The sequence below is a fragment of the Beauveria bassiana genome, assembly GCF_000280675.1.
Source record: "Beauveria bassiana ARSEF 2860 unplaced genomic scaffold BBA_S00008, whole genome shotgun sequence".
Taxonomy (NCBI): Eukaryota; Fungi; Ascomycota; class Sordariomycetes; order Hypocreales; family Cordycipitaceae; genus Beauveria; species Beauveria bassiana.
In genome coordinates, this window is record NW_007930843.1 from 1,127,157 (window position 1) to 1,146,121 (window position 18,965).

The window sequence follows — 18,965 nt, forward strand, 5'->3', positions numbered from 1 at the left end:
ATTCCTATTTCCTCGCTCGGGTCCTTCTTTTTTTTTTCTCTTTTTCCTCTTGTAGTACTAATACATGCATCCAAGCAAACGTGCCACTTGCCATTCATGCTCGAGCTCAAGTATCGAATAAAGCCAGTGACAAAGTGAATGAAATACCACAACATGTGTAGCCACATGAAACCCACAATCAAAGATAGCAAAGACTTTTACTCCGCAGAGCAAGAAACAAGCAACCCCGCTCCGTTATTCCGTATTATGTTGATACAAAATCACTCCAGTCCTGTATTACCCATCAACCATGCCATCGGCCATGGCTAACCTTTGCTTGGCCGTCTTGGCCTTTTTGCCGCCCGGCTTTCGGCCTCGCTTCTTAGGTTCGCTTTCAGCCGGTGTGGCAGTGCCGGAAGCACCAGCACGACTGCCGTCGTCAAAGTGCCCTTCGCCTGCAACTTGTTAATTTCATGGTCCCAGATCCTCTTGAGAATGTGACTTACCCTCGTGATACATGTCGTCGAGGCTGGCAGGCGCCTCGGCCTTCTTCTTGCGACCGCCCTTCTTCTTCTTCGCATCGAGCTCGCCCGACTCGAGCAGCTCCTTTTCGCGGCGCTCAATCATCTCCGCCTGCTCGTCGTCCGCCAGCCACATGGCAATGTCGCGGTTGCGGTTCTCAGGAGCACGACGACCAGAGAAATCGACACTGGCACCGCCACCCTGGATGACGACGCGCTGCACTTCTTCCTTTTGCATGGCACGTTTGCGGATACGCTCCTCAATTGTGCCACGGGTAATCAGACGATATACGGTAACCTGTTTTGTCTGACCCAGACGATGCGCTCTGTCCATGGCCTGCGAATCAATGGTAGGGTTCCAATCAGAGTCGTAGAAGATGACAGTGTCAGCAGACGTCAAATTGATACCCAGACCACCAGCACGAGTAGACAGCAGGAAGATGAAGATTTCGGGACGCGTCTGGAAATCAGCGACCGTGTCACGTCTGTCCTCGAGCTTGGTAGAACCATCAAGACGGCAGTACTTGTAATTGCGGTAAGTCAGATACTCCTCCATCATGTCAATCATGCGAGTCATCTGGAAGTACAGCAAAACACGGTGGCCCTCGTTCTTGAGCTTGAACAGTAGCTCGTCCAGTTTAGCGAGCTTGCCACTGTCGGTGACGAAGCGACGCATGGAAGGAACGTCAATGTTGGTGAAGCGCCTCTTCTCGTTGTCAGGCTCGGGGAGAGCCTTTGGCGGAGGATACAGCTGGTAAGGCACCTTGTTTCTGACAAGCGTCAGCTCCTCATTGGGGGTCGTGCCATAGAGTCTCTTGCGAATAGGCACGTTGAACAAGACATCGTGGGCCTCTCTGGTAGAGTCAAAATGGTTCGACGAGGCAACCAACGGCGGTGCAGAGACGCGAGGTCTTCCAGCCAAGTCAAGACGTCCCATGCCACTTTCTTCGTAAGCCTCGCCAGAGACATTCATTAGGCGCGACATGATTCCGTCCTTGGTTATGTCAGCTAGAGGCTTGCGGTTGTTGCGCTCGGTAATCTTCAACAAGGCGTGGCCGGGCGTAAACTTTTCGTTTTCAGCGTCGTAAGTAATGGCGAATTGACTCAGGCGATTACTCTTGGTCAGTTCGTTGGCGGCGCGGTCAAAGACGCCACTGTGCACAGTCTTGTGAACCTCACCAGCGCTAGCGTCTGCAAAGCGCAACCAGGAAAAGGCCTTGTTCTCGTCGGTATTCTCCCTGATGTTCTCGGGCGTCCAAATGCTCATCATGTGATTAAGAGCCTTGTTCCTCCAGCCGGCCTTCTGATTGTCGTTGCCGGCCTTGTACAGACGGCCACCCTCGTTCCATACCAGCGAGGGGAGATTGTAGTCAATCAAACTACGCGAAGAGTAGCCGACAGAGACGTTGTTGCCCTCGCGGATAAAAGAAGCAGTCTCGGCAAAGTAGCCAAAGGAATAAGGTGAGGTGACATCAGCACGCTCAAATAGATCGGGATGGTTGCAGACCTTTCTGAATTGCATGACGAGGTTCATCAGCGTGCCGGAATCCTGGTCATCGCCCATCGTCGCCTTCTCCACAAGATCCATAATGTTGATCTGATTGCGCAAGTTGGCGTAGATGGCGCGCTGTCTGTAAGTGAGATCGCAGAAGACATCGAGTTCAATCTTGTCGCCGAGTTCCTTTTGCACATGCTTCTTGACACGACGAAGCATAAAGGGCTTCAGAATCATGTGCAGACGCTTGAGCTGGTCCTCGTTGAGCTTGGTGTTACTCTGGGCGTGAGACTCAATATCTTTGGAGAACCACTCGCTAAACTCGTCGTGGGAGTCAAATAGCGAAGGCATGATAAAATGTAGCAGGGCCCAAAGTTCCTGCATGTTGTTCTGGATGGGCGTACCCGTGAGCAGCAGGCGGTTGCGGCAGTGGAAGCCCAACAGTGACTTCCAACGAGAACTCTGTGAGCTCTTGATGGCCTGAGCCTCGTCAAGAATCATGTACTGCCATCTCATCTTCTGGAAATATGCAACATCAGACACGACCAGCTGGTATGAGGTAACGCAGACGTGGAAAGCAGCGTCCTTGCGATATGTCGAGTGCTTGCGATCCCAAAACTTTCGGAGAACCTTTCGATCAGCAGCACTGCCCCAGTAGGGGAGAATCTTGAAATCAGGCAAGAATTTGACGATTTCCTGTTGCCAGTTGTGCAGGGTCGAGGCCGGGGCGACAACGAGAAAGGGTCCCCAAATGTCGTGCTTCTCAGCCAGGTAGGCCATGACGGAAATGGACTGGACCGTTTTTCCGAGACCCATTTCGTCGGCAAGAATACCATTGATGCCCTGTTCGTACAAATTGACGAGCCAGTTGAGACCCTTGAGCTGGTACTCTTTGAGCTGGGCATTGAGAAGCTTGGGCTGCTCAATCTCGACCTCGCCGAGGCCGGTGGGATTCTGAAAGTTCATCTCACCCTCATCATCCATGTCGAGACCCTGCTGGTTGAACTCGCGGGCCTTTTGCTGGGCCTCAGCAATGGCATTTTGAGCATTGGCCACGGCGGCAGCCTGGAGAGTTGACTCGTCCTCGGCGTCAAAGTCAAGATCCTCGAAATTGGTAACCTTGCCGCCCAGGGGGCCTGTAGGCTCGACAATGTCCACCTTGCTTTCTGCAACGGGGGCCCCATTCTGGACAACTTCGGGATTGTCGGTGCTGCGCTCGACTTCGTCCGTCTTGATCTTTTTGCCGATAAAGTGAGAGTACAGCTCCGTCTGAGAGATTAAAAAGTTGAGCTTTCTCTTTTGACGAGCCGATTCTCTCTCGGCGTCCTCCTTTCTGGCATTTTCGAGCTCCTGCTTCTCGGCAGCCTTGCGTAAGTCACGCTCCTCACGCTCGTTGCGCTTCCAAAAGCCCATCATGTCACGCATGACACGCTTGGCGCGGGCCTGGAGGTCCTTGGTGCCCTTGTTGGTGCGAAGCTGCCAGCGCTTGGCTTCCTTGGAGGCGAGAATAGCCGTCTTCTTCAGGTTGGAGCTCTTGGTGGCATACGAGTCGACAGCGAGCTTGAAAGTCTTGTTAACGTCCTTGCGAGCCATGTCACGCCAGATTTGGTCGTAGATTTGATTGTAGCCCTTGGAGATGAATTTCTTGTCGGCTTCGGGGACGTCGTCAACTTTTTCCTTGCCCTCGGCCCTTTCCTTCTCCTTGCCACCATCCTTTTTGGAGCGGCCCTTGATCTTGATGCGAACCTTGCTCTCTTCCTTGGCGGGAAGCTCTTCGCCAGCGTCGATGGCGGCCTGGGCCGCAGCGGCAGAATCCTTCTCAGCCTGCTTCTGCTCCTTGGATTTTTTAGGTCGAGAGCCGCCACGACCCTTTTTCTTGCCAGACTCGGCGTCGGAAGCGACAAAGCTGGACATGGAACCGTCAAAGCTCATCTCGAGGTTGCGAGCTGGACCCTTGATGCCCTTTTGCAGGATGAGCTTGGTCTGCTGAGCCTTCTTGCTGGCACGCTCGGCGTCACGAAGATGCTTTTGGCGCTCCTCCTCATCTTGGGCAGCCTCGGCGCGCGCAAGGGCAGCTTCCTTAAGTTCCATTGTGACGGCCATGGACTTTTCGCGGCGACGCTTGCGTTGCATGTCCTTTTTGCGCTCCTTTTCGGCGAAGACTTCTTGGTCGCGGACCTCTTGCAGGGCGGTGTCGTAGTACATGTCATCGTAGCGTCTCTTGCCGAGCTCGCTATGCTCAAGGAGACGCTTACTCTGCTTGTCGGAAAAGTCGGCGCGGCGCAGACGCTGCTGATTAGTGTCAACTTCATCCATGAGACGGCGGCGCTTCTGGGCGCGCTGCTTGTATTCGGTCTCGTCAAACTCGTTGGGGTCCAGGTTGGCGGTTTCGTGGTCAATCTTGTCCTCGTAGTTGGAAATTTTCTTTTCCATCTCGGCAGACCAGGTTTTGGGCTTAGGTTGTCCATCGGCCTGGCGCTTTGAAGCGCCACGCGAAACAGACTCTTTTCTCGATGATGAGCGACGGCTTTTGGGGGCCGCGGCATCGCGGATATCAGAGGCTCTACCCTTTGTTGAGCGACGACTACCCTTCTTCTTGATAGCAAGCACGTCGGCTCCCTTGAGAGGCTCGGTTTCCGTCTCGAAATCCCTTTCAACCTCTGTATCATCGGTTTGCTCCTTGACAAGCGGCTCTGGGGCAGGGGCCGGGGCTATGGTCGGCGGTGGCGACTTGGGTCTGGCCGGCTCGGCGCTGGAGAGGATGTTGGAAAATGACATGGGATCAGCGCGACTGGGTGTCTGGAACATGTTAGCAGAGTGTCGAAGGTTTTGCGTGGGGGGTGAACAGTGAGCACTTACACTGGATGGTGCCGGAGCGACAGGTCTGAGAGGTGAAACTGCCCTTAGATCGGGCTTATTGAGCAAAGTTGCCGAGCCATTGGGAGTCGAGCCAAGCGAAGCATGGTGATGCGTGGGCGAAGCCATGTGTGACTGCCTGGTGGGAGGGCTGTGGGAGCCCACAGGCAGATTGGAATGCGAATGCGTCAAAGGACTCCGGGGGCGATTATATGAAGGCGATGGACGCGAGTCTCTGGAAGACGCGTAGTAGCCGTTATAATAGCCCGATTGATGGGATTCGGAGGTTGGGGCGTGATGGGGATAGGATTCGCGACTCTGCCGAAAGGATTAGTACCGGGCGAAATGTCGGTTGTGGTGCGCAGTCGGCAAGATGGGCAAGGGAGGATGGCAGGATGGGAGGATGACGGTCAGGGTGATGGTGGTGATGAATATTTGGCGAGCAGAGATTTTGTGGCAGTGGTACGGATGCAAATTGCTAAACAAAATGGCTCTACTGGTTTCGCTGGCTTGGTGCACAGGCACTAGGGGACCAGAGGCAGACAATTGAGATGAATGGGGATTTTTGTGGGCGCAACATGGCAAGCAGCGCGCAAGGGAAAAAAAGCAAGGGAAGGGAAGGCGAGCATGGCAGGGCAACATTGAATGCAAAAATCATGTGGCACGAGATGAACTGATGATGAATTGAGCAATAAATCAATAATGTTTCTTACCTTGGGCGAAGCCGAGGGGGGAGCATTGTGCCAAGTATCCGAAACTCTGCGCTCCTTCATCGTGGTATCGGTAAGAGGATCGTAGAAGCTGCCTGGCGGTTTGGAGTCGCGAGGCGGATGATGGGCATCGGTGGCGGAAGGATAGTAGCCAGAGGTGGGACGCAGGGGCGAGTGAGGCCTAGCCGGGACAGACTGGTGATGCGAATGATGCTGCTGGTGGCTCGCGTTTGGAGATGCACCCGGACCCAGGGGCGGCAAACCGCCAGGAGCAGAGCCGCCAGTCATGGTGGCAGAGGTTGTCGCGGGCGAGGCCGCCGCGGCAGGAGAGGACTGCGCAGGCGCAGCAGCAAAAGGGGCGGCAAGGCTGCTGTGGTGATGATGGTGGTGGTGGTGGTGATGCTGTCGCGATGCAGAGGTTGCGGGCGCGGCCTGCGCGGCCTGCGCGTGATGGTGGTGATGGGAGGATGCGGTCGAGCCGGGGGTCGCGTCGGGATGACGGTGGTGATGGTGACGATGGTGATGGTGGTGATGGTGATGATGGCTAGGCGCGGATGAGGATGAAGCAGAAGTGGCCACAGAGTCAGCAGTCAGAGGAGCAGCAGCAGCAGCAGTAGGATGGTGTTGGGCCGGGGCGCGAGTGGGCGAGCGAAGGCTGAAGGTGGAGTGTCGGTGCGCGGTGGTTGATGTGGTGGTGCTGGAGCTGGAGCCTACGGGATGATGATGAGAAGGAGGAGGAGGAGGAGGCGGCGGAGGAGGCTTTGTCGTCGCAGAAGCGTTGCTCCCTTGATTCATCACGTCGCGCCCGTGATCGGGTCTGTCTCGGTCTCTGCCACGATCTGATTCATCGGGATGCAGTCGGGGCAGGCCATGGGAGCGAAGCTGATCCTCCATCTTGATGGTGGAATTGACCAAGGTGCAATGTCTTTTGGGTGGCGAGGAGGCAGCCGTAATAAACCAAACGATTTAGGATTCAGCCGGGCCCCGTGAGGGAATTGGCGCGCGACGCCTCCTTTGTGCGTGTGCTCTTAACCCCGAGATGGTGTCACCAAGTAATTGGCCGCGCAGTCGAAAGGGGAGAAAAAAAAAAGGTGGCCGTTAAGAGTAAACGAAACAAAGTTTAAAAATACAGCGTCGAAAAAGGTTCCATGGATATGAGTCGATGGATTTATGTAGCGATTGCGCCGAGTCGGAATGACCAGTGGAAACACGGGGGGTTAAGAAAAAACAGAGTTTTGCCGTTTATGAGGGCGCGGCAGCGCGAATGTGGTGATGCCGGCGATAGGTGGCGGCTGGGCGTAGTTGGAGGATTGGGATGGGTGGTGGATGTTGGGAGGAAAAAGGAAGACAAGAGAGGGCAGCAGATGCGGGATGTGTGAGAAGAGCGCAAGACGATGAATACAACGAGCAGAGTAGAATGGTGTGGGAGGCGATGGAGGCGATGGATGCGAGTGTGGAGGAGGCGGAAGCAGTCACGACGACGAAAAGAGGCCTCTCTCGGCATGGCAAGGAAGCCGAGTAAGGTGCATTTTCTCGGCCGGCAGACGGAGGATAAGCCTCGTGCAGCGGTAGAGATACTTTGTACCATCAAACGAATACACACAGTTAAAAAGAAGATGCATCCATCACCACTCGCGGGAGCCGGGCTTAGATTACGTGTGGTGGTGTGGCCACGATGTGGGAGCGGCCATTTTTTTTGTTTGTAGTGTTGGTGATGGTGATGGTGGTTTGGTGGTGGTGGACAAGGTCGGAAGAAACAAGTCGGCTCGGCCGGAAAGAAGACCAAGGAGGAGTGATGAAATGATGCTCAATCTTGACGTTTCGTCTCCGTATCATCCTCGCTCTATTTCCATGATGAATCGTACACATCTTTTTCATCTTGTCTGGCCTGCCCTCTTGATATTTGCCCCCTTGACCGAATCTAGGTACTGGGTACGTACCTAGTTGGCTTGCCTGCAGCTGCAACATGCAAGTGTGCTTTGATTACCTTCGCTGTACTCCGTATTTAGACTAGAACAAGCATCACAAGTACATGTACGCGTCGCTCGACCAGCATCCATGTCCCAATTCTAGCCTTGTCTCCCTATGTGCTCAACACTTTGCATCAACCCGAGACCGTCTCAAGTACCTCTACCTCCTGCCAACTGCGACTCGCGTCACACGCCCACAGACGGCCAACCCGCAACGCCTCAGAGCGCGCAAAGATCCGATCTCTCTGGTCTTGCTTTATCCTGCCTGCTTGTTTTTTTTTTTTTTTTGAACCATATCATAATGGATTACCATTTTACTCCGCTTCGCAAACAACGCTCTCTGCGCCCGCGCCGCGCCTTACCAAAAGAAAAAAAAAAAAAGCTTGCTCCGGTCAGGGGTACCGCAGCCATTATCTTAACCACCAAACCGCGATAAAGATTGAAAAAGCAAGACTCCCGCTTTCCCACCTGTGAAACCCACCACACATCTCCCGCCACCCAGCGCATTTCTCTCCTCCAATGGCTTCCGTCCACATCAATGCTGTAGTATTCGTAGTCATGTCCATTCAGTTACGGCACAATCAGCTGGCCAATCCATGCAGGCAAAGTACAATGCGACGCTGACCCTGATAATGTCCTCGTCACACACCCCACAATCTGCCTGCTCAAAATAGCCTCATTTCTTACTCATTCGCAATGCCTCACACAAGGCCTCACGAGATGGGTCAAAATTGCCCACCATCGGCTTCATCCACTATCCCTTCTCCATTGTCCCTACTGGCTTGGAGCTAAATCATGTCATATTTTTTTTTTTTTTTGCTTTGCTACCACAACTTGTCACCCTTCAACTACGACAGTTGCACCGACGAAGCCCCGTGTTAACACTTTCCATCGCCGTGTCCAACTCTATCATCATCCATTAGTAGGTAGTAGATCTTGGCCTGGTACCACGTCGAGCAGCTCAAGCTACGCGAGAGCAGAGTACCATTGGAACGGTTTGTTTCCCTCCTAGAGTATCACAAACATCCATCACTTGAGCCTGATAATACACAATACCAATACTAATTAATTACTATATTCCCCAACTCTCAACTAACCCCTCTAAAGCCAACACTACCTATGTTTCTTCAACCGCCTTCGGCAACAAGCCTCTCGTTTCGCCGCTCAAGTTTCAAGCTCGTCTGTTCCAAATTTCTCCCTTGCGCATCCTCCTCATCCTCTTCCCAACCACCATCCATCTCCTACACTTGCTCTACTTCCCCGCCCACCACCACGGCCCGTACCATCACATCCTCCACCTCAAACACCCCATCGTACCTCTCCACCAGCATGTAATGATCGCCCTCCTCCTCCTCCTCCTCCTCCTCCTCCTCCTCCTCCTCCTCCTCCTCCGTCAGCACCCGCACCGCCTCCCGCGCCCACCGCCCATTATCCAGCCGAAAGCTGCCCAGCGACACGAACCCGACCTTGCCGTACAAGCCCACCGACTCGGCCGACGACACAATCACCGCCGGCAGCCGCGCCGCGTCGGCGCGAAGCAGGGCCCTGGCGAGGAGCGCGTGGCCGATGCCCCGACGCTGATGCGATGGCCGGATCATGAGATGCTGGATCCCTGTGCGCCGCTGTTAGCAATCTCGTCGCCTTTTCTGCTGGCTTCTTCTTCGTCCTTCTTCCTCTTTTCTTGATTCCAGCAGGATTTCACTTTATTGTAAACGAGCCCAACTTACACATGTGTCGCTGCCCTTTGGCGGCATCTTTCAGCATCCCATCCCTCTTGGCCTGCTCCTCTCCAAACGCCTTCCACACCTCCTTCAGCGCCTCCTTACACGCAAACGGCGATTCCTCCTCCTCCTCCTCCTCTTTCTCCTTGACCTCTTCCTTTTCCTTCTTCTCCTCCGTCTTGGCCTCTTCAATACTGAACCGCACAAACCCCACCACATCCCCCTCCTCCCCATCCTCCCCCTTCTCCTCCGCCGCCACATAAAACACCTGCACCGGCCGGCGCGTCTCGGCAAACGCCCGTCTCGTCATGATCGGAATCAGCTCCCGCGGGTGCTTCTTGAAAAACGTCCCGTAAAATGCGTGGAACCGATCCAGCGCCTCGTAGTGCACCTGGCTGATGGCGTCGGCGTCGGCGGCCGTGCCGGGGCGGATGATGATGCCGGCCAGTGGCTTCGCATCGGACGTATCTGCCATTTTCGTCGATTGTGTAGGGACTGTCTACTGAACGTGACTATAATAGGCATACCAAGACTCCGAGTACCATAACAATTGCGCCGGTTTATACTTGCTCAAGTAAATATGTCGTCAAGCCTCAACCAAAGGATTCTTGCTCCACCACGGCGAGCAACAACTAGTTAGCCGATTTACACTTTTTCTGACTCACACCGTCCGGTACTTTACTACCAATACCTACGCACGTTTCTTCACTTCGGCTTCATAAACATGTATAATTCACTTTCAAATTCAGGTCAAACATAGAAAATATACGGAATGTAAGTCTATCCCATAATCAACAATAAAAGGCCCGTGTCATGCATGCAGGCTCTTTACCCGCCTCTTGAGCGTATCAACGGTCATGCGCTAGCCTTTTGTATCATCAAAAAAGGCTCTATTCCGCTGGGCAAGCCGCTGTCGTGTACCCCGTAATTCCATTCTCTTTTCCAGTCCTCTACCATTTTTTATCTCGTGTTGGTAATTTCATTCCCTTGTGTCTATATGTGAACCAGCCCAATCATGCATGTCATAACCCTTTATGGTGCATCCAGTAAGCGAGAAAATCAAATAATCGGGACTGCTGCCAAAAAAAAATATGTTTTTTAGACGGCACCTGCAGAAATCATCTTCTTGCGCAGGTAGTTCTTGTAGTCGCCGATGCTGCCGTCCCAGGTCTGGATCGTCTTGTTCTCGCACACCAAAATCTGCTTGGCAATTTTGTCCAACAGTCGGAAATCGTGAGAGACGACAACGACACCTCCACTGAAGGCGTTGATGGCATCCGCCAGACTGTCAATGGTGGGAATATCGAGACCGTTGGTAGGCTCGTCCAGCAGAAGCATGTTAGGCGACTCAATCGCCAGTAGCGCAAAAACAACACGGCTGCGCTGACCCTCGGACAACGTGCCCATGAGAGCAGTCTGTGACTCGCCAGTCAGGCCGTAGCGGCCAAGCTGCTGGCGCCAGAACTGGTAGTCCTGCGACTTTTCGCTGTACTTGTCACGGACAAAGTCGAGGGCCGACTTGGTCAGGTCCAGCTGCTCGGCGCTGTGCTGCGAGTACATGCCCAGCTTCAAATGAGTGTGGCGCGTCACCGAACCGCCGGTGGGTGACAGCTTGCCCGTCATGAGGCGGAGCAGAGTCGACTTGCCGACACCATTGGGGCCGACCAGGGCAGTACGCGAGTCCATATCGAAACCGAGTTCGAGGTTACGGTACAGGTCGTCCTCGGGGTTGCCAGAATACGAGAATGTAACGTCGTCGAACGACAGGACAGGGGGGGGCAGCTTGTCGACATCGGCAAAGCGGAACGTAAAGACGCGGTCGGCGTGGACGGGCTGGATGAAGCCGTCGGCCTCCATCTTGTCGAGAATCTTCTGGCGAGACTTGGCCTGACGCACCAGGTTGGCGTACGTACCGGCACTGGCAATAAACTTCTTGATGTGAACAATTTCTTCCTGCTGCTTGTTGTAGGCCTTCATCTGGTTCGTCTCGTTTTCGGCACGAGTCTTGGCGTACGAGTCGTAGTTACCACCATAGTACTGGAGCTTGGTTCCACGCATGTCAATCATGTTGGTGCAGACACCATTGAGGAAATCCATGGAGTGGGAGACCAGGACGAGGGTGCGTTCCCACTTCTTGAGGTACTCTTCCAGCCACACACAAGCCTCGAGATCCAAATGGGCAGTGGGGTCGTCCAGAAGCAGGACGGAGGGCTTGACAAACAGGGCCTTGGCCAGGGCGACACGCATTCTCCAGCCACCAGACATATCCTTGGTCTTCTTGTGGATGGTCTTCTTGTTGAAGCCGAGACCAGTAAGAATGAGGGAGGCACGGGTAGAAAAGGTGGAGGGGTCCATGCGATCCATGTGCTGCGAAATGTTAGCATTGATGTTCGGACTGAAGGAGAGTTCGAATTGCTTACGTCGTAGAGATCAATCAATACGGGGCTCTCGGGGCCCTCGTCCTCAAGCAGCTGCTCAGCCAGCTTGTCGAGGCGATCCATCTCTGCCTCGGCCTCCTTGACGACCCACTCGAGGGCACCGAAATCAGATGGGGGAGCACCCTCATTGAGCAGATAAATGTCGAGATGGTTGGGGATTGGGAACTCGCGAGCAGCAATGGCACGAAGAAGAGTGGATTTACCGCAACCGTTCTCACCAAGGAGACCGTAGCGGCGACCGAAGGAGAGTTCGAGGGTCGAGTCGGTGATGAGAACGCGGCCGTGAAAGACTAAGCTGGTCGAGGTAATCTTGACGTCCTTGCTCGTAGCAGTCGAGGCCAAGTTGCCAGTGGTGACGCGGTCCGAGATGCCGTGCTTGTCCATCTGCTCCGTCAGACGCTTGACCTCGTCCATATCGGTGGTGGCGGGGCCGTCGCCCTGGATGGGTTTGCCGTTGGCATCGAGCTCGGGCTTGCCCTTGGGCGTGCTAGTTCCGGACTTGTTCTTGAGCTTGCCCTCGGCGGCCTTCTTTGCGAGTCTCTTCTCCTTGGAAGCGGAGGGCGCCATATTGTCGGTTTGTGTGGTGTGGTGATTTGGCGGGGTTTTTGGCGGGGTGGCGATGTCAAGGATGTTTACAGCCTTTGCAACTGGGACTCGAGGAATAATGAAATATTCGAGCCTCTTTATTGTAGTCACGCCGGATGAAGAAAGGACACCTGATTTTCAGCAAAGAATGACGGGTCCCCAGGTGATGATGGTGGATGCTGGAGGAGGAGAAAGATGCAGCATAGATTTCGTGGCTGCTGAAATTTTGTTTGATTCATAGGCGGGGTGATTTTTCTTTTTGGTGGGGCGCCCCTCAAAATTCTGGTTTTTTGGCTGCTGATAAGCTGCGCTTTTGTAACATGACGGTCCGTCCGAGCCAGTCAGGCAGCAAGCTTCACCCTAGTACTCAATACTTGTGTGCACCTGGCTGGCGCGCCTTTGATATTCGCCTGCGATGTACCTAGTACATGATACAGACTTGACCTACGACAATACTCTAGCTGGCAGCTTGACGAAGTTGTTCATTCATTTCATCGATAAAACAATTATCATGCAATCTTTGCCATTGTTTCCCAAACTGTCTCATACTGCAAAGATTAAATTAGTTCTTCTTATCTGGTCTGTTTGACGTCGTGGCGCTTATGGCCGTCTTTGCTCGATGAAACATATTCCAATAGGGCCCGCGCGATACCCTGGATCTATCCCAAGAAAACCACTCAACGTCTGCCCATTTCCAAGCCATTACCAAGCGCTGTTGAATCCATTCCCGTGATATGAGGTAGACGGATTATCCCTGTTGGAGGGGAAGTAGCTGTAAGCCAGACATGTTGGGTACTGTATTACCTCCCTTCACCCATGAGCTGCTATTTCTGGACCAATGCGCAATGGCAGGGTACCCAATGGTGATAGCTTTATCCGTTTCAACACCATGTCTGCAGGCACGACTTGTGGCTGTAACTCTCCCCATATTCGTCTGTCAAGTTCTGAGCTATATTTGCAAGATATCTGCGGTTCAGAAATCTTGCTCGCTGATATGGCTGGCTGTGGTGGCATGGAGTGAGGTTTGGTGATGCTAGGGCTGTCGACTGGTATAGAGCCCATCTTGACATTAAATTCATCAACCTCGTCGCTCGGGACCAGTGTCGAGTCGCTCCAAGGTCTCTTCTTCCGGTTTTCTGGTCGACTTTTGTGCCGTCTGTACCAGGCAAGGCAGGCCTGCAACACCATGCCGAATGGGTGAGTGCAGCTTCTGGTTTGAGACGGAGTTGTAGATGTTGTATCTAGCATGAGCTTCTGCTAATGTCAAAATTATCATGTATAGAAGTTTTGCATCACATTGTGTGTATCTTATGTAGGAGATGCTGACATATGTATTGTGAGGCGAAAGCCGCAGCCGCACACCTTGCCACCTTCTAGAATGCTGATGCCTAGCGCATGCTCCATAACATCCGAAGCCCACGTCGTCTACACATCAGCATATCATCGCTATTTAGGCAACAGTATAATTAAATTAGTGTCCCCATGCCCAATGTAAAAAGCGCATGAAAACTACCAGCGGGCCTTTGTCTCACATCGATGGGCTGATTTGCAGGCATCAATCAGACTTATAAGCAATTGCATCGTACATCGGTGATCCTTTCCCTCAGATTTCACATATTTTATTATCGAATAGTATTCATTTTAAATCATACTTAAGCAGACAGGTCTCTCTCAAGCTTCTCAAAGCTGTTGACGCCATTTGTGTCCCGCACAGCCGGTGCTGAGCCCGGGATGGCGTTGCGTCCTTCAAACTGATGCTCGGCGAGACGGCTGGGGTCGTCCTCCGAACCAGGCTCTGATCGCAGTGCGCGCCTCAGGCCGTCGCGATAGCCCGTGGCATCCATATCCTCCTCGCCAATGCTTTTGCCGTGAGGGCCTGACTGGTCGCGCAGCTGCGTGTCGACAACGTACGAGGGGGCCGCGCCGCCGTTCGCATGCTGCGCCGCCTTGGGGGCGCTGTGAATGTTTTTGGTGTTTTGAGACGATTCAGACTTCGCGCCGGCATTCTTCGCAAACTCGCCGTCGTTGCGGCGGGATTCGGCAGCGAGGGAGTCGTCGGCGACGATGCCGGCAGGCTCATTTCGCTCGGGAGCCTGGTTACCAAGGCTGACCTGTTCAACATGAGTATGCGTCACATAGGACCAAGGTAGATTTGCATACCTTTGTACCGTGACTGTTGTGAGACATGCTGGAAATATTTTAATGTGGCACGTGTTGAAAAATAAATGAAATGCTGATAAGTATTCACAAAAAGGTCTGCTTCCTAAGTGATGAGATCCTTAAATACCTGCCGCAGCCAACATTTTACCTAGACTCCGAATTTCGAGTGACATCATGGGGGTCCGGTCTTGACTAGAAATATCTGGAGCTTCTCTCGACCTGTCCAGTAATTGAAGGAGGCTTGTTGCTGATACTTCACCGCGAGCCACCAAGATGCTGTAATAATTACATCATGGAGATTCGGTGTTGACAGGTAGAGTGCTGTGAGGCTTATTGGCTTGCAAGCCTCTGGCAATGCTATTGGACCCAGTGATGCTCAACTATGACGGAGTTTCGTGTTTTTTGGGTGGCATCAGTTTCTCAAGCTGCAAAAAAAATTGAAGGAGGCTCGCCAGTCCCTGAGCTTGAGCCCGCTCGGATTATCCAAGCACTCAAGTAACTTCTTGACTGTCCCTTACACGCCGTATTAGTTACGATGCTTGGGTGACAAAAGCCAAATACATCAAGAATTTTTTTTCACGCCGACCCTGCCCGTTCCGAAGCCAAAGGTAATAGCTATAGGTCATTCTCCGCGACGGTGCTTCTGCTCCGGATGATGTAAAGGTGCGTGACGTCACATCGCCGTCACAGCTTTTACGAACCAAAAGGCTCTCATGATAAGTTCAGTCACTCACTGCAGATAATAAATCCAGAAACCATTGTCACTAATTACCTTTGCCCCGGTGAGCGCTCGTCGACGTGCCTGACCGTTGCATTGTTGCGGAGCAGGTGACGGAGCAGCGGGGCCGTTGCCGGGCGCTGCTCGGGCGGCATGCGCTTCGTCATGTGCGTCTCATCAGGAGGCAAATCCCCTCTACAACTCTAGAATGTCAACGAATTTAGGATATCTAACGCAGTTTCAAGCTTTCATCGTCAAAACAACATCATTCTGGTTTTTCTTGCTTGCCAGCGAACTAGTGCGTACCCATCCTCTTGTGGGAGCGCGTCAAGACTAACAGGAGTTAGGTGAATAAAGCATGGAGCACTACACATCGTACTCGGATCTGGATTTCGAGCGCGGATCCTCGAAACCGTGGCATTCAAAGCTTAGTATTTTGCGACGCACGCACGACCTCTGGGATAATGTGCTGGTCGGACTCGGATCATTATACTACAAAGCTTGTGGTCGTTGATTTCAAGCGACGACGGGCTTGACGAAATATTCAAAGGAGCGTGTTTGGTTCAGTAGATTGCATCATTGGAATCAAAGAAGACCATGGCGTTTGAACGACATCTGCATCATTCGCAACGATTATTCATGCCTCTCTATGTCGGCGTAGCAGAGGGCTTGGCGTTTGCCGTTGCTGGTGCTGGCGCTATGAGTGGCATTGACGTTGTACATCTAGAGGATTCATTTGTGAATTTTTCTTTGAGTGAAACTTGTGTCAATATTCAGAAATAGCAAGCAAAACGGATCTCATTCTGAATTGGACATATTTGCTTTTGGGCAGACCCCGTCTCTGGCTCGTGGTCCGTGGCTGTGCAAAACAGTACAAACCAAGGCGTCTGGCCGTTTCCTTTTCTCCGCGCAGATCGCAGTCCTGCCAATTATTTGCATCATTTCCTTTGTCTTTTCCTCGGCAATCTCACTTTTCCAAAAGAACGCAGCCGGCAACCAAACCCCTCCCAACCCCCTGGGGGCGATGCACCGCCCCAGCCAAGACGCCGCGGTGGCCAAGATGCTGATCCCTGCGCTGCCCAGCGGCCAAGAACGATATTTGAAGATCGTAAGTTCGCAGAAGAATAGACAGTTTAAATTATTCTTAGTCAAATGCCCAGACTCGTATTCTGAGATTCTTGGCGGAAGCGCTCAAGTCTACCGGACTCGGCCCCGCGATTGTCAATGTTCGCTTGCAGGATCTGTGCTTTTAAGAAATTTCACATTGATCATCTATATATGCACTTTCTGAGAAAATGGGAGGCAAAGAGTCAAGCTCAACAATCCAGACGGTCTGTAAGCCGCTGTCGTTAATGAGCAAGTACAATACGGAGCTGACTACTCCGTTTACGGGCCAAACAACCTTGGCAAGGCAGACAGAATAAAGAAGCCAATATCACAGTTCTAAAGAGAAGAGCCATAAACCTGTATTAGCTAGCCACCTTGCGCAGCACCACATTGTTCGGCCAAACATCATGTAGCCTCTTTGTGTTTTCGCTCCATCATGCTAAACCTTGACACAAGTCTTCTCTTGTGCTCCAATAGTAGACGCATATGCTCCAAATCTACCCAAGGTTGTCACCGGGTCGCGGAAAACGGGCTGTAGGCCGGAAAAGCCGCGCGCAGATTTCGAATTGTAAGAATGTTCGGCATAGTCCAAGTGTCTCTGTGCTGTAGATGCTGAGCACTCTGTGATATTCACATCATGTTGGCTCTTTGATGGCTTTTTCGATCCTCTAATTTACTGGTAGGTTCCCTCGAACCGTTCAAGATACCCTGGGCGCACTGAGCATGCATCAGCGACCGATACGCGAGCAAGATGGAAAAATGTTGGAGAGAGACAAAGAGCCATGATGAGCTGCATGCTACCGACTGTCATTCACATATCCAGAGACTCTGACATTTGTTTGAAACTCTGAGAAGTGCATATATAATTGATCATTTTTTTTATTGTTGTCAGTGGACTGCGCGGGTACGCTGGCTATGGAGTTTATGGCTATGGAGCCCATGTCAGAGAGACCTACGATGCAAGAACATGCTGCAGTTTTCTATGGAGCAACTCGAGCTACTTACTAGAGCATCAGAGAGGTAGTGTGTGCCTTCGTAAAGGCGTTTTGACGAGCTCACAAGTAGAGACTAATTACGATGACGTCTGCCGATAGGGTGCGGATCATCGCGGGAGAGGCGCCGCTCTCTGATTTGAGGCATGGGCAGAATAAGCCTCTGCTTCCTCTGGCGGCTGAAGGCCGCCCGAAAACTTTATTTGCAAAATCTTGCAAGAGTGTCGCGTTCAATACGACCAGGGCTCAGTAGTTATGAGAGCAAAACAACGACAGCGACGGTCTGGTCGGATGGCCGTCTGCAGCGCGGTTGAGAATGGAGAGCACCAGGCGCAAAATATGATTCCACCTAGTTACATGAATTTTGTTTCTTCCGTTCTTGATTAATTTCTCTCTTCACTGATGCCTCTTGTTTTATGTTTTGCGTATTCTTTCGTTCTATCATCTTTTCTTGATCTTTTTACGCTTATTATTAGTCTTGTGATCACGGTCAGCCTTTTTTTCGGACCCCTTGGGATGGCCAGTAGCGAACTCTAAATTAAAAAACCGGTGTGGTGTGCTTGAAGAAAAGTAGCCATATGGCACAGAGACGGGGAGCATACGGAGTTATTGCGAGTCAAGGGCGTTGCAGAGTGTGCACCAGTCATGACCCCTCTTGCACTGCCCCGATTCAGGCAATAGAGTTGGCGGATGTGGCGGAGAGGGCAATGCTAAGCTGCTGCACAGCCATAAATAAGTTTCGGCAGTGCCTGCATGGAATTCTCAACAGCAGCGCAGGTGGACACTGGTCAATGATTATTTGCACATTCGTGGTTTCACGAGAGGAATACAGCATGACGGGCAATACGAAAGACAGCAGCAAAGAAAGAGCAAAAGTCTAGCAGCAGCACTGCCTGACGCGTAATCTGCCTGCCAACTGCCAACGCTGGGTGTGCCACAAAGAGGTGGATTGACTGCCAAGCGACCAAGATGCGCCAAAAGTTGGTGGTTGGAATGAACTGCGCAGTATGTACCCGCCACAGCTGAGGCGATGGAAAGCTGTTGTTACATGGGCAGGCAGTCTGCCATTCGCTACCGACGGACATTATTTTCTTTCAATTTTGAAACTGGGGGGTTATACTGAATAACAATGGGGTTGCGGGCATGACCGTAGAACAAACGTGAGGTGGTTGAGCGGCTGCAGCGGCTGCACTGATTGGTCAAAGGGGGGGGAGGGACTGAATAGCAAGTTTCTGTCGTCCCGTCAAAAGCAGATGATGATGATACATTGGCACAAGATCTCGGTGGAGAAACACAGGGCAAAGTCGCCACGTTCGCCCCTTTTTCTTTGTGCCCCAAGTGCCCGTGCCCGTGAGTGCCGGTGTCAGTTTGGACTCCGCAATTGAGTCAAGGATTCCAGTACCTTGCATCTGTGGGTCAAGGTGAAGACTTGCAAAATACTGGTAGTAGCCTGCCTTGGCCAAGATTGGCTCAAGAGCAGAGCCTTGCTTGGCGAATGTGCAAACCGCACGTGTTGGACATTGTCAGGGACGTTGAGCGCAGAAAATGAAATTGCAGACCGACTTTGTAATGTCATCGACGTCGGAGGCGGGACAAGGGGTGTGTGTTCCTGGTTGAGCATGTGGTGGTGATTGGAGGAGTTTTGTTGATGGTGGATGGGATAAAAGGTTTGGCAAAGGGCCGTTGCAGGGGGGGAATGGACGATGCTCCAGA

The 18,965-nt window shown here is 52.5% G+C and overlaps 5 protein-coding genes across 5 annotated transcripts; 1 reads left to right on the top strand and 4 right to left on the bottom strand.

Annotated features, from left to right (window-relative positions):
• Positions 1-276: 276 nt before the first annotated feature.
• On the bottom strand, positions 277-6,455 carry BBA_03985 (SNF2 family domain-containing protein; the record flags this gene model as incomplete). Its single annotated transcript, XM_008599082.1, has 4 exons — positions 277-434; positions 486-4,794; positions 4,855-5,169; positions 5,565-6,455. 4 exons carry the CDS (start codon positions 6,453-6,455, stop codon positions 277-279), a joined length of 5,673 nt encoding a protein of 1,890 aa, XP_008597304.1.
• Positions 6,456-8,772: 2,317 nt separating this feature from the next.
• Positions 8,773-9,727, bottom strand: BBA_03986 (uncharacterized protein; the record flags this gene model as incomplete). Its single annotated transcript, XM_008599083.1, has 2 exons — positions 8,773-9,143; positions 9,259-9,727. The coding sequence occupies 2 exons, from the start codon at positions 9,725-9,727 to the stop codon at positions 8,773-8,775; spliced, it is 840 nt and encodes a 279-aa protein (XP_008597305.1).
• Positions 9,728-10,350: 623 nt separating this feature from the next.
• BBA_03987 (ATP-binding cassette sub-family F member 2) lies at positions 10,351-12,257 on the bottom strand (the record flags this gene model as incomplete). Its single annotated transcript, XM_008599084.1, has 2 exons — positions 10,351-11,619; positions 11,673-12,257. The coding sequence occupies 2 exons, from the start codon at positions 12,255-12,257 to the stop codon at positions 10,351-10,353; spliced, it is 1,854 nt and encodes a 617-aa protein (XP_008597306.1).
• Positions 12,258-13,927: 1,670 nt separating this feature from the next.
• On the bottom strand, positions 13,928-14,462 carry BBA_03988 (uncharacterized protein; the record flags this gene model as incomplete). Its single annotated transcript, XM_008599085.1, has 2 exons — positions 13,928-14,386; positions 14,436-14,462. 2 exons carry the CDS (start codon positions 14,460-14,462, stop codon positions 13,928-13,930), a joined length of 486 nt encoding a protein of 161 aa, XP_008597307.1.
• A 1,288-nt stretch (positions 14,463-15,750) lies between these two features.
• BBA_03989 (uncharacterized protein) lies at positions 15,751-16,406 on the top strand (the record flags this gene model as incomplete). Its single annotated transcript, XM_008599086.1, has 3 exons — positions 15,751-15,870; positions 15,986-16,261; positions 16,302-16,406. 3 exons carry the CDS (start codon positions 15,751-15,753, stop codon positions 16,404-16,406), a joined length of 501 nt encoding a protein of 166 aa, XP_008597308.1.
• Positions 16,407-18,965: the final 2,559 nt, after the last annotated feature.